This window comes from Choristoneura fumiferana, chromosome 3 (genome assembly GCF_025370935.1).
Source record: "Choristoneura fumiferana chromosome 3, NRCan_CFum_1, whole genome shotgun sequence".
Lineage (NCBI taxonomy): Eukaryota > Metazoa > Arthropoda > Insecta > Lepidoptera > Tortricidae > Choristoneura > Choristoneura fumiferana.
The window spans coordinates 7,543,363-7,556,866 of NC_133474.1; the positions used below are offsets into that span (position 1 = coordinate 7,543,363).

At 40.1% G+C, this 13,504-nt stretch overlaps 1 protein-coding gene across 2 annotated transcripts; it reads right to left on the minus strand.

The window, feature by feature from the left end:
• Positions 1–1,528: 1,528 nt before the first annotated feature.
• LOC141426458 (uncharacterized) lies at positions 1,529–13,497 on the minus strand. Of its 2 annotated transcripts, none has more exons than XM_074085372.1 (4): positions 13,403–13,497; positions 3,380–3,544; positions 2,617–2,746; positions 1,529–2,143 (listed from the first exon to the last, which is right to left on the minus strand). In XM_074085372.1, exons 2-4 carry the CDS (start codon positions 3,539–3,541, stop codon positions 2,007–2,009), a joined length of 429 nt encoding a protein of 142 aa, XP_073941473.1. In that variant the 5' UTR covers positions 3,542–3,544; positions 13,403–13,497; the 3' UTR covers positions 1,529–2,006. The 2 variants fall into 2 exon arrangements, with proteins under 2 accessions (XP_073941473.1, XP_073941472.1); XM_074085371.1 differs by lacking the exon at positions 13,403–13,497 and adding an exon at positions 4,285–4,527.
• Positions 13,498–13,504: the final 7 nt, after the last annotated feature.

The window sequence follows — 13,504 nt, forward strand, 5'->3', positions numbered from 1 at the left end:
AAGGGGTTGATCTTTTGATCATAGGTACAAAATATGTGTGAAAATACCATTTGAAAGCTAAACTACTAAAAAAACTATCGCTCGGGTAATTTTTTTGACTTGTGATGATAAAATAGCCAAGGCACAAAGCACTCTTACTTACTTCACATGTCTAACTCAACCTATTTATTTTAACTTTGGAATGTTATTTCGACAGGAAAGATTTAAAAAATCAGTCCTCGGTCAAATAAGTATGAACAATGTACCTCCCTAAAATTCAAATGATAATTTAAATTAAAAATACTCGAACATATTCTTTTCAAAAGTCATACTGATACTTAACCACATACTATAAAACTTAGACTACGATTAAAAAATTTCCCATACAAAATTCACGCCACTGTGTTAGTACAGAATAGATATAATCTAGGTACTAATCTCCAAAACCACTCAACAGCAACCAACTGATTTAAATAAAATTTTGTGGTGATTTATTATTGGTTCCAACTTGAAAGAGTTTTGGATACGATAGGTGGCGCAACAGCTAGTGCAGCTAGTAACCAATGTTTTTTGGTATGCACATTTCAAAACACCGCATACATCGATGGCCTTCACTCCATTTAAACCATGGGGTCCGACTCCCCGCCCACCGCGTTTGTGGTTTTCAGGCTTTTCTCAACGCGTACCAGCTGTTACTTAAACGATTCCTTCGTATTTAACGTAATACATAGCAAATTAAAATAATAACCCCTCCAAATAAGGTATTAAGATAGGTACCTAATCTACTGTAAATTGAGTCTGTGAAAGACTAAAAATAATTAACCAAGTAACTACATATCCGTTTTTGTTTGCATATGGCAGAGTTCTAAAAAAAGTTTTTTGGTGATTTTTGTAGATCGGTGCAAGCAAACGGCTTTTGTTATTTTTACTCTTGAGTTTCATTTATAGAATAAATTTTCATGAACCTAATCTAATTTTTAGAGATGTTAAACAGCTAGTAGAACAGCTTATCGAGTTTGTGGAAAAGTTTTACCTAAATCTTTACATAGTATAAAATAGTCACTTTCCACTGTACGCTTAGATGTTTTAACCCTTTATAAGGCCCCATTTATTGGAACATACTATCACGGAATCAAAAGCAGCTATCGAATACATACCTAGCAAAGGCTGTTTTTAAAGCTAGTAGTATTTTCAATAATTACAATGAATATTGTAACTTGTTACTAAAAGAATAAGGTAGAATTTTCAAATCAATGCATGTGGTCGCTAAATCGCCTCTACCTAAACTACGCAACGGATTTTTACGCGGTTTTTACAATCAATTATAAGATATTTTATCAGGAAAGGTTTATGTATATACTTATAACCATAATATGTGTGACGCCCCGGCTTTACGCGCGTGTAACTTGGATGGAGGAAATGGGAAATGAAGTGCTTTTGATTAGGAACTGGCCTTTATTTTCCATCTCTTTTTAGAAAAGTTACACCAGTGCGAAACCGGGGCGGGTCGATACTAAATAAATAAAACTCGTATTATTTCAGTTCCGAAGTCAAAGATGGTGTCTGTAATTATGATCAGTTATCTTGTACATAATTATTAGAAATTTACAGGTTTTTGACCGATTAAAAGTTCTTTGTGGGGAATTCTTGACCACCAAAATAACTTAAATAATGTGTTGGCATACTTTGTATAAGCTCCGGTTCATATTGCATTTCTTTAACAATGCATGACAATGGAATTATTATCTTGGGCAATTCTGGCCGGAAAGTAAGTCACGACGGACGCGCACCTGCGCTTCTCGGGAAAATTAAAAAAAAATACTTTACTTTTTTTAATTCGTCATTACGACTGCGCGATCGTGATCTGGCCAAAATGCGGCAGCTTTGGCTGAATGGGTTGCGAGTAACATTAATAACTATAGCGCTCTTTAACTAATTAAGGAGTCCAATTTCACTAAAAATTACGTCATTAACGTCAGACTTTGGATGTTTGGAGGTTACGGATGTGGCCATGGATTGAGAACAAATTATATTAAAGTTTCAGTGTCTGGCACTTCAACCACCTGCTCGGGTTGTTCAATGCATTTTTCTTCAGGACCATACAATTTGATTTCAAGCTTGACTACTTCACTTCGCACCAGGATTATCACGTAGCATTGCATCACTGAAATAAATAAAAAATAGCGATTAGCAGATATAGCAATTACCTAACTAAGTCATAATTATGCGAGTTTGTAGAGTAGTTTTATACATTTTACTTTTTGGCGTCATTTGTCGTATTTATTAAATTATAAATAGGCGTACGTAGGTGTATTATATAAAGGGCCAAAGGTAGACGAATCGAAAATTATCCTTTCCTTGCGATTCCATTATCGACCTTGTCACTGAGATAATTAGTGTTAACCAAAGTATCAATTGGTTATATATTATTATTATAGATGACTGCAAAATGGCGAAAAGTACCTAACTTATTCTAACTCATAACAAAACAACAATGGCAACGAGTGAGTTGGAAGAAGTAAAGTACCTATATTTCGGCATTTTTTCGCTACCAAGATTCATAAAAGTTAGAGCTGATATTACTATGATGCTTCTAAAATAGTATAAACTCTTGGCAGTAAGACCGTGTTTGCTTACCTATAGCGATAAAAGAGGCCCAGCACGACACAAACTGCTGCTTATACAGCAGCACTAGCGCCGGAACTAGCATAGCCAAAGTGGTGGCCAACGCGAAGTAGTTGTACAGACGCAGCATTGGGATGTCTTTCTAAAGCCATCATTAAAATTATGATTAGTTTACCAGTTGTACCTGCGGTTGTTTATTAGTGGTGTGGTGGTAGCACTTTCTCGGCCTTATGTTAATATGTAATAAATAGAGTCATTCATGGGAGCCTAGTGGTTTGAGCCCACACCTCTAAGTTCTTCGAAATTTATGTGGGAAATTGCTTTTGAAGTTACCATGACCATGATGAAAAAAACATCATAAGGAAACCTGCACATAGCTGCGAAGACATTTGATGGTATGTGTAAAGTTTCCAATCCGCACTAGGCCCGCACGGTCCAAGCCCGCCATTGGGACGTATACAGGCCAAGATGAAGTGATAAATTTAGGACAGTGTAGTTTTCCATTATTAGTCATTTATTTCTGAAATCAGTGTAGTCCTTTGTCCAGCCGTGTTGGCGTGAAAGAGTAACGAACACACATCAACACATACACTTCCGGAGAGAGGTTGCAATAAAGAGATCTATCTCCAGACAGATATTATGCCTGTGGACCAAAGTCCGAGGGAAGTTCATCTCACAAACTTTCTCATTTAAACTCGTAATTGTAGTTGGTAAGGATGGTTCTGTTGCCTTGGCCGGTGCTAATCTTGGAATATTAATTGACATTAATCTGTACCTGGAAACCGGCAACAAGCAGCATAGCGTTTAGCAGCACGCTCATGCCCAGGATGCAGAAGAGGACAGTAGAGGTGATGGCCTCCAGCGACGCGTCGTTGGTGAGGGTGCGCTTTTTCAGCTCCACTGTCACCACCAGACAAGCCAAGGCAAAAAGTGACATCACCTGCAATATGAGAATCATCAGCAGATCACAGCAGCAATAGATTAACTAGGGTCACCGACATAGCCAAGCGAATTCGCTCGTTGAAGTGGCAATGGGCAGGTCATGTACCACGGAGAACAGAGCCGTTAGTTCTCGAATGAAGACCTCGGCTCAGCAAAGACAGCGTAGGACAACCACCAACGAGATGGACGGATGATTTAGTTAAAGCCGCGGGTGGATGCAAGCCGCTTCCAACCGAAGCAATAAGAGGTCTATGGTGAGGCTTATGTCCAACAGCGGACGTCCTACGGCTGATATGATGATGATGATGCGATTAAGACGTTATAGCACAACTCATACATGAAGAGTCAAAGATTTTCGCGATTGTTACCCACTTGTGAACGCCTGGTCATAAAAGACCAAGTCATAAAGAGTCAAAACGTCAAAAGCCTTGCGGAAGAAAGTGAGAAGTGACTAGGCTATTACTAAACAATCATGCATGACTCATGCATGAACGACTTTTGAATTTGATTATTTCCCTTTTTCCGCGCATCAAGACATTGTCATCCAAGCATCTCGATAGACCCTGAAAGTGTGTCCGTCAAAGTCTATTAGGGTTGTGGGCATGCCCATCGTGCCCACAACGGTGGCTCCGCCCTTGGGACTAAGATTCCCATAACGATGTCGTCAGCCAACGCCTTCTTCGCAACGCGATTCCGGACATATTCCACCAATAAGTAGGAGAGAGATCGATAACTTACAATATTTATGTTTCCAAATAAAATGATCCCCGGACGCAGAGGGATACAAAAACAGCATTTCCTCATTTCGGGCACTTTCACACGCATCTTATTAATGGCACAACAATTTTCAAATGAATAACTAAGAATAGTTGTTGTGATTATTAATAAAAGGTCCGATATCGTAAATTGAACGCGGTCATTACAAACGGGCGTTTAAGACGTCGGTTAAGATAATAATATTTCACTAATATTTATTAGTTACAAGTAGTTACAGTACCCGGCGACAAAGATCGGTCTTCCGAAAAAGACAATTGGCTGTTCAACGATTTCCGAACACTGGCGACGAGTTTTATATCAAATAAATACAACACCTTTGTGGACTTAATTAGTTTACGTCAATAATGACATGTAAACTTCGGATATCTATAGAGAGCTGTTGCAACTACAAAAAGGATAGTCCCCTCTTTTTCGTAAAGATACCATCATATACCTAGTTTAAAAATTGGGGGGGTTTCAACAACTCTTTGTTATATATTTTCATTTAAATGTCCGTAGGTAGGTACTCTATTGCACATGTACAACGACTGACAAAAGTCACAACGCTCTACGAAGCTGAAATTGCTACCACCATCTTGCTCGCTAATCCTGCCGTGAAACAGCAGTGCTTGAACTGTTGTGTTTCGGCATGGAGAGTAAGACAGCCGGTGAAATTACTGGCTCTTGAGATATCCCATCTTAGGCCTCTAGGTTGGCAACGCATCTGCAATCCCCCTGGTGTTGCAGGTGTCTATGGGCGATGGTGATCTCTTATCATCAGGAGACCCACTTGCTCGTTTGCCATCCAGTTGAATAAAAAAAATTAAAAAAAAAATCGCCGAGTCTTTCCAAAGACGATGTGCAAATCTTTATGGCCGGGTACTGAGTTAATTATTGGTTTATTCTAAAATGCCTAAATAGCTACTAACGGCTGGAGTTCATTCTTAAATCTACCGATGCCTTTAAAATACTCAACATGTTCTGACTCATCGTCTCCCAGCGGAAACTATTAGAGCCCAGGGCCTATACTACGAAGTGCAATATTCGAACTTCGTGTTCTTGCCGTCCCGCTGTCGCTAATATTATTTAGATAATACAAGAATGAGAGAGACGGTACGATACGAACTTTGATTTTCGAATTTCGTAGTAAAGTAAGTTCCTAGCCCTCCAGAGACTTGTCAGACTTATTTCATAAGGGTCATAAAAGTGCAAAAATAGAATTTTTTGAAATTCACACGGGGATCCACGGCGGGGATTTGTAATTTTTTTTATTAGGTACGCAGAAAAAAAAATCAGGAGAACTGGGCGTCCTTTTTAGGGTTCCGTAGTCAACTAGGAACCCTTATAATTTCGCTAGTACTAGAAAGCTGTAATTTGACATGAATATACACATCAGTCACGCCGACAAAGTGGTACAATAAAAAAAGTAAAAAAAAATATATTTTAGGGTACGTCCCATAGACGTAAAGTAGGGTTGATATTTTTTTCTCGACTAACCCTAGCTTGTGGGGTATCGTTGGATAAGTCTTTTAAAATCCATTGGGGGTTGCTAAGACAATTTTTCTATTCAGTGATCTGTTTGCGAAATATTCAACTTGAAAGTGCTCTAAAATCTAAACTTTTGGGTGGACAAATTTGAAAAAATTTAGAATGGTAGTAAATATATCAAATTTACAAGAAAAATTATAGCGGCTAAGATTGCTTGAGAATTAATAGTAGTTTAAGAGTAAATAGCAGCCTACGGTATAAAATATACCTAAACTTGGAAGATTCAGTACACAATACGAAATCTTTAGAAAAATATTATTTGATTTTTTCGTAATGGCTACGAAACCCTATCCTGGGCGTGCACAACACGCACTTGGCCAGTTTTTTTTCTAAGCTATTGTATGAACTTTCAATGAATTTTGTTTAATTTATTGAATCCGGCGTTACTTTGCGGAGATCGATATCAATGAACGAAAGAAAGAAAAACAAAACAAAATGCAATGAAAGTTCATTGAATTTTATTTGACGGCTCTATAAATCAGTTTTGGATAGAGCGAGTTGCTAATAGTTAAACTAAAAAATATTTTTTAAGTTTCAGTAACTATAAAAACGAACGTTTGTCTACGCCCGACTGCATAACGATGCAAGTAGGTATTTCGTTGCTATCAGTGTTTGGGAGATACATAATAAGGTGGATGTGCCCTCGCAATGAATGACATCTCGCCGGACAATGTCGCAGGGTTCATTCACACTGCACCACATAACGATGGTGATTGTCATTTTTTCTTGTTTTTGTTAGTAAACTTTTAATTCTTATGTTGACCGTTGTTGCGTTACCTGCTGCCCTTTGGCCGCGGATTTGATTGCGAATAAAAGATATACTTAGTAATGTTATCTATGTAGAATGATACAAAATCAATAGAGTGAACATTAGTTCGATAACTAGCTTGTTTACAAAAAGTTAGAAATGTATATTATCTAGGGGCACGGTAGTGCCCCCGCCAAGTCGAGCAATAAAGCGGCACGGCCGTACCATCCTTTTCTCGAAGCAGTTCAGACCCTTAGTGTAAGTTTTCGGTTACAAAATACGTCTCAATTGCGTTCGCGTTAAAATCTCAATTTGTATGGAAACACGAACATCGCAAACGTTCCGCTATCTTAGAGGCGCTATTCGTGTTTCCATACAAATTGAGATTTTAACGCGAACGCGATCGAGACGTACCTATTTTGCAACCGAAAACTTACACTAAGGGTACAGGGTGAGTTCAGGCCATTTTCGACTCCCTCTAACTTCTTTGTGGATAAAACTATAAACCTGAATTTTCAGTAACCAAGCAGGCATTTTATAAGAATTATAAATACCTAGTCAAAGTTTCTTAATTTTGTCACTCCTCACTCACTGAGTTACTGGGCGATCATCAAAACTCAAAGGCACTTCTAGCAGACAGACAGAGAAGCTTTTAGAATACAATTAGTGTTTAGTGTATAAATCAAGGAAAAACTAAAATATTTTGCAATTTCGGTCTACTTTTCTAGACACGCCAACTGCATAAATTTAAATAAATAGGATTACAAAGTTACATTTACAGTGAATGAATCAGTGCACCTGTTGTATTGTATAATAATAATAATATACTTAATAGAATAATAAGTGGAGGTGGTCAACGTAATGAAAAAGCAAGAATGGAACATGTCTTGTGAAGGGTTCTCTAATTTTTCGCAGAAAATTGTTTCGCCGAATATTACTCACCAACCTATTAAGTTTTATTTCAACTTTTTAGTTTTATTTCCCGTCCTCACAGTTACCAACTGTACGTTTGGTCTGTTTGTTATAAAGTCACATTTCAAAATTAAATTCCAACTTTCGGTTAGTAGAATGTTTTGATTGGCGTAATATTTATTTCGTTGTACCACAGAATAAGTAATAGTACAAGTAGTTGTACAATGTTTCCCAAATGTTTTATTGAATCAGGGTTTCGTTTAGTAACTATGTAATAATTAAGTAATGTGGTAAGCGCAACTTTTCCGTTGTGTTTTTGTTTGTGCACTAATAAACTGTCAATCGCGCTTCTCGCGCCTCTAGCGGAACGTTTGCGATGTTCGTGTTTCAAATTGAGATTTTAACGCGAACGCGATCGAGACGTATTTTGTAACCGAAACCTTACACTAAGGGTACTGCTCTACCTTGATCAAAGGTTAGAGCCGACGCTGGGTGGAACCACCAGGCCACCACGGCTTTTAGACTTGCAACTTGTAGATACTTACTTTAATTTAAAGTACCTACGCCATTTCGCGAGGCAACGTGAACGATTTGCTGTAATGGATGTTATTGCATAATTGAGCCACCCAGGCCGACCCTCAGCAGACCGATTATCCCCCTTGCTAGTTTTGTTTGTTTTTGCTTCAATTGCCGTCTGCTTCCCGCTAACCGTGTTAGGTACCTATGTTTACTAATTTGATGAGATAATAGGCCAGATTTTATCTCGTGGCGTTGGCCTGACAAATCTCTGGTAAAAAAAAATGTTTGTTTGGCATATAAGTCAAAGAAAGTAACAAGATAAAGCAACAAGGTACACAATACTTTACATAAAGCGGAAAAGGCTGACAAATCAGCAATGCTGATTTTCAACCGACTTCAAAAAAGGAGGTTGTCAATTCGTCTGTAGGTTTTTTTGTGTGTTGTTACGCGATAACTCCACCAATTGTGGGCTGAATTTCAAAATTCTTTTTTTTTTTAAGGACAAATGAGAGTGGTTTGTTGCGTCAATGACTTGAGTTAAAAAAAACTTTCAATATTTTATTTTTAATTTTCTACATAATCTTCCAGTTCGATGCATTTCGTCCAAAGATGTTCCAGCTTTTTCGACCCCTCCAAAAATAATTTTTTTTGTCAAGCTGTAAAAAATACGCTTCAGTTTCAGCTATGAATTATGTATTATTTTAAGTTCGATGTCGAAATAAAGTTATGTCTATGTCTATGTCTATGAGTTCATCATTTGATGAAAATCTTTTCCCGCCAAGCCAATTATTTAGGTTTGGGAATTTAAAAATCACATGGTGCCAAATCTGGAGAATAGTGTGAATGTTGGCAGTATTTTATAGCGCAATTATCTGTCGATGCTGTGCAGGGACATTATCTTAATGAAAAATTATTTTCTTTGCCAGATGTGGTAGTTTTTTCAAAACTACTACGTTAAATTTTCCAACAAAATAGCATAATAAAGGCTATTTATTGTTTTACCTTTGTTTAATAATCAATTTAAACAACTCCTTGGCGTATCATAATGGATTTATATTTATATCCATGGTCCCGACTCGACGTAAAAAATCATCAGGATTACGTTTAAATTTGGCTAAGCATTGCTCAGAAGTTGTTACGCGGTGTCGTTTTTGATCGGCTGTTAGCAATCGCGGCACCGATACCCATACCCAAGCTTTTTCATACTTAAAATATTGTGCAAGATATGACAAACTCGTTCAGATGAAATGTGTATTGAGACTATAGCAGATTCCCCATAATATCTTTTAATCCAGTTTTCAGTCTGTTTAATATATTTTAAAAAGTAATGTTTAATTAGGACACTAAACCTAAACACTATTGTATATATTATCAAATAATATTAAAGTATAGCAAATTAAGGACTTGTCAAATACCGTATTTTCCGATTATTTTTTTTATGGCAATATACAAGTTCGGTTAGAACAGACGATTGTGCCAATTACAAAGTGAGGAAACGAAGCGGAATTTAATAAAAAATATTACGGAATTTTGAATTTGGATAGGGAAATATAGGATCAGGATCTATATCTACGTTGCACATTGTAGAATTGGCGAGAGACTAGAGCGTCTCCCTTCGGGAACTCGTGCATTCTGGTCTCTTGCCAAAGCTATTCAGGGGAATTTCTGCTCGCCATCTTTTCCGCCTCTACATGCGGGTAACGATTCGTTGCCACGACGCAAAGGATAAAGCTGATCTTCTAGCTAAACTCTTTGCGTTCAACTCGACTTTGGATGACGGGGGACACACGCCGCCGACTATACCGCGGTGTGAGAGCTGTATGCCGGATATCCGGTTCCACCAAAGCTCAGTGCGTAGAGCACTTCTCTCCCTCGAATCCATAAGTCGAATGGGCCCGATGGAATCCCCCGATAGTGTTGAAGACTTGCGCTCCTGAGTTGGCTCCGGTTCTAACGCGTCTTTTTCGGCTCTCCACTCTTCTGGCGTAGTCCCGATCTCATGGAATCTGCTCTGGTCACCCGATACCTAAAAAACGAGACCGTCCAACCCATCTACCTATAGGCAATAGCCATAATCCCTGTTCTGAAGATAATGGATCCTGTTGCCACCAGCTCCTTGTACCTAGAATCACCAATACTGAACCGACAATACGGTTTCCGTAGCGGCCCTCGGCTGGTGATCTTCTGGTTTACCTGACACATCGTTGGGCACAGGCGATTGAGACAAAGATAACTCACGTCTTAAATCGAGTTTAGCTCGACATGTTTCGGGCAAATTTTAGCCCTTCGTCTTCGGAAAGCGACTCAGCGGCTGCTGCAACACGCGCACACAAGCCTGCGCGTGTTGCACACAAGCGGCTGCGCGTGTTGCAAGCCGCTGAGTCCGTTGCTCCGAAGACGAAGGGCTACGGATTAGCCCGAAACAAGCTAAACCGATTTAAACGTGAGTTATCCGGGCATTATATTTAATATGAGTGAGCTCACGGTAGACAGACAAACAGACACAAAGACACACACACATAGCGGTCAAACTTATAACACCCTTTTTTCGGGTTGGGGGTTCAAAATATGCAGGATTGGCGTTTAACGGCATAAGCATAAAGTTAGTTGACGCGGTGTCGTTTTTGATCGGCTGTTAGCAATCGCGGCACCGATACCCATACCCAAGCTTTTTCATACTTAAAATATTGTGCAAGATATTATGACAAACTCATTCAGATGAAATGTGTATTGAGACTATAGCAGATTCCCCATAATATCTTTTAATCCAGTTTTCAGTCTGTTTAATATATTTTCCACGTAAAAAGTAATGTATAATTAGGACACTAAACGTAAACACTATTCTGTATATTTATATTTTCAGAATAATATTAAAGTATAGCAAATTAAGGACTTGTCAAATACCGTATTTTCCGATTATTTTTTTTATGGCAATATACAAGTTCGGTTAGAACAGACGATTGTGCCAATTACAAAGTGAGGAAACGAAGCGGAATTAAAAAAAAAATATTACGGAATTTTGAATTTGGATAGGGTAATATAGGATCAGGATCTATATCTACGTTGCACATTGGTAGAATTGGCGAGAGACTAGAGCGTCTCCCTTCGGGAACTCGTGCGTTCTGGTCTCTTGCCAAAGCTATTCAGGGGAATTTCTGCACGCCATCTTTTCCGCCTCTACATGCGGGTAACGATTCGTTGGCCCACGACGCAAAGGATAAAGCTGATCTTCTAGCTAAACTCTTTGCGTTCAACTCGACTTTGGATGACGGGGGACACACGCCGCCGACTATACCGCGGTGTGAGAGCTGTATGCCGGATATCCGGTTCCACCAAAGCTCAGTGCGTAGAGCACTTCTCTCCCTCGATATCCATAAGTCGAATGGGCCCGATGGAATCCCCCGATAGTGTTGAAGACTTGCGCTCCTGAGTTGGCTCCGGTTCTAACGCGTCTTTTTCGGCTCTCCTACTCTTCTGGCGTAGTCCCGATCTCATGGAAGTCTGCTCTGGTGCACCCGATACCTAAAAAGGAGACCGCTCCAACCCATCTACCTATAGGCCAATAGCCATAACGTCCCTGTTCTCGAAGATAATGGAGTCCGTTATCAACGACCAGCTCCTTCGGTACCTAGAGGATCACCAACTACTGAGTGACCGACAATACGGTTTCCGTAGCGGCCGCTCGGCTGGTGATCTTCTGGTTTACCTGACACATCGTTGGGCACAGGCGATTGAGACAAAGGGTGAAGCATTGGCTGTTAGCTTAGATGTAGCGAAGGCCTTTGATCGGGTTTGGCACAAAGCACTCCTTTCAAAACTTCCGTCTTTTGGCTTCCCGAGAAATTATGCGGATGGATCGGCAGCTTCCTAACGGACAGAAGCATAAAGGTAATAGTTGACGGCGCATGCTCTGACTCCATGTCTGTGAATGCTGGTGTTCCTCAAGGCTGTGTGCTATCGCCTACGCTGTTCCTTCTGCATATCAATGATATGCTGCCAACTGTCGGCATTCACTGTTATGCGGATGATAGTACGGTTGATGCCTCTTACACTGGCCGCGCCAATATTTCTCGGGAAAACGTCATAGAGTGCCGAAACAAACTTGTGTCTGAAATTGAGACTTCCCTTAAAGAAGTTTCAGAATGAGGTCGACTTAATTTAGTCCGTTTTAACCCCACAAAGACACAGGTTTGCGCGTTTACCACAAAAAAGTCTGCGTTTGTCGCATCACCTCTTTCGAAAGCACTTCCCTAGCTACCACAGCCAGTATCGGAATCCTTGGTATCGACATCTCGAGTGAAGCCCAGTTCCGCGGCCATTTAGAGAGTAAGGCTAAGTTAGCCTTCAAGAAGCTCGGCGTGCTCAACAGATCAAGACAGTATTTCACTCCGGCCCACCGCCTCCATCTTTATAAGGCGCAAGTTCGCCCACATATTGAATACTGCTCTCATCTGTGGGCAGGGGCTCCCCAGTACCAGCTTCTCCCTCTGGACCGCATACAACGGAGAGCGACTTGAATAGTCGGCTGCCAACGAGTTTCCGATCGACTTGACTCTTTGGCGCTGCGTAGAGATGTAGCTTCACTGTGCATCCTCTATCGCATGTACAATGGGGAGTGCTCCGAGGAGTTATTCGGGTTGATCCCTGCCGCATCCTCTCGCCACCGACCTACGCGACAACACTTCCATCCTCACCATTTAGATGGTTGGCGGTCCTCTACTGTGCGTTTTTCCAGAAATTTCCTGCCTCGCACAGCAAACTCTGGAATGAGCTATCGCCTGCGGTATTCCCGGACCGCTATGACCTTCAAGTTTTCAAGAAAAGAGCGTACTCCTACTTAAAGGCCGGCAACGCACTTGTGACTCTTCTGGTGTTGCAGGTGTCCATGGGCGACGGTAATCGCTTACCATCAGGCGATCCTCCTGCTCGTTTGCCCCCTATAACATAAAAAAAAAAAAAAAAAAAAATATGAAGGGAGAAATGTATTTTCCGATTTCATCTGATATATGACTCGATTTCTTTTTTATTTTCCCACCTTTTAAAAAGAAAACTTGCTAGTTAGCCACCAAAGAGTTAAGCCGCATTCAGATTTGTGTGTCGTACTGTGTTGTGATTGTGATGATGCTCTCTGTCGTAATGGCTAGGTACTGTTCACATTTATGTGACGTGTTATGACGCACACGACGAACACGGGCGCGTACACACTAGTCCAACACATTGTGTCGTGTCTCTGCGCGTACCTCACCCATTCTGACGCGGACCGGGATAGTTTGTGATGCGACACAACACAAGCCATCACAACACACTGCATCAGATATACGCAACCTACTTTGTTAAAAATAAACTTGTGATGTACTAAAAAAGTATACATACTTCGTTGAGTTTCTTGCCGGATTCTTCTCAGCAGAGGTTTTTCAACCAGTGGTAGATTTTTTTTGACATTCATAAGTGCTTGTTGTAGCCTAAATTGAATAG

Coding starts and splice junctions, on each gene's coding strand:
- LOC141426458 (XM_074085371.1), bottom strand. CDS start 4,371: ATGCGTGTGAAAGTGCCCGAAATGAGGAAATGCTGTTTTTGTATCCCT. Junction 3,545..4,284: donor TATTTGGAAACATAAATATT/GTAAGTTATCGA, acceptor CTCATATTGCAG/GTGATGTCACTTTTTGCCTT. Junction 2,144..2,616: donor GGCCTCTTTTATCGCTATAG/GTAAGCAAACAC, acceptor TATTTATTTCAG/TGATGCAATGCTACGTGATA.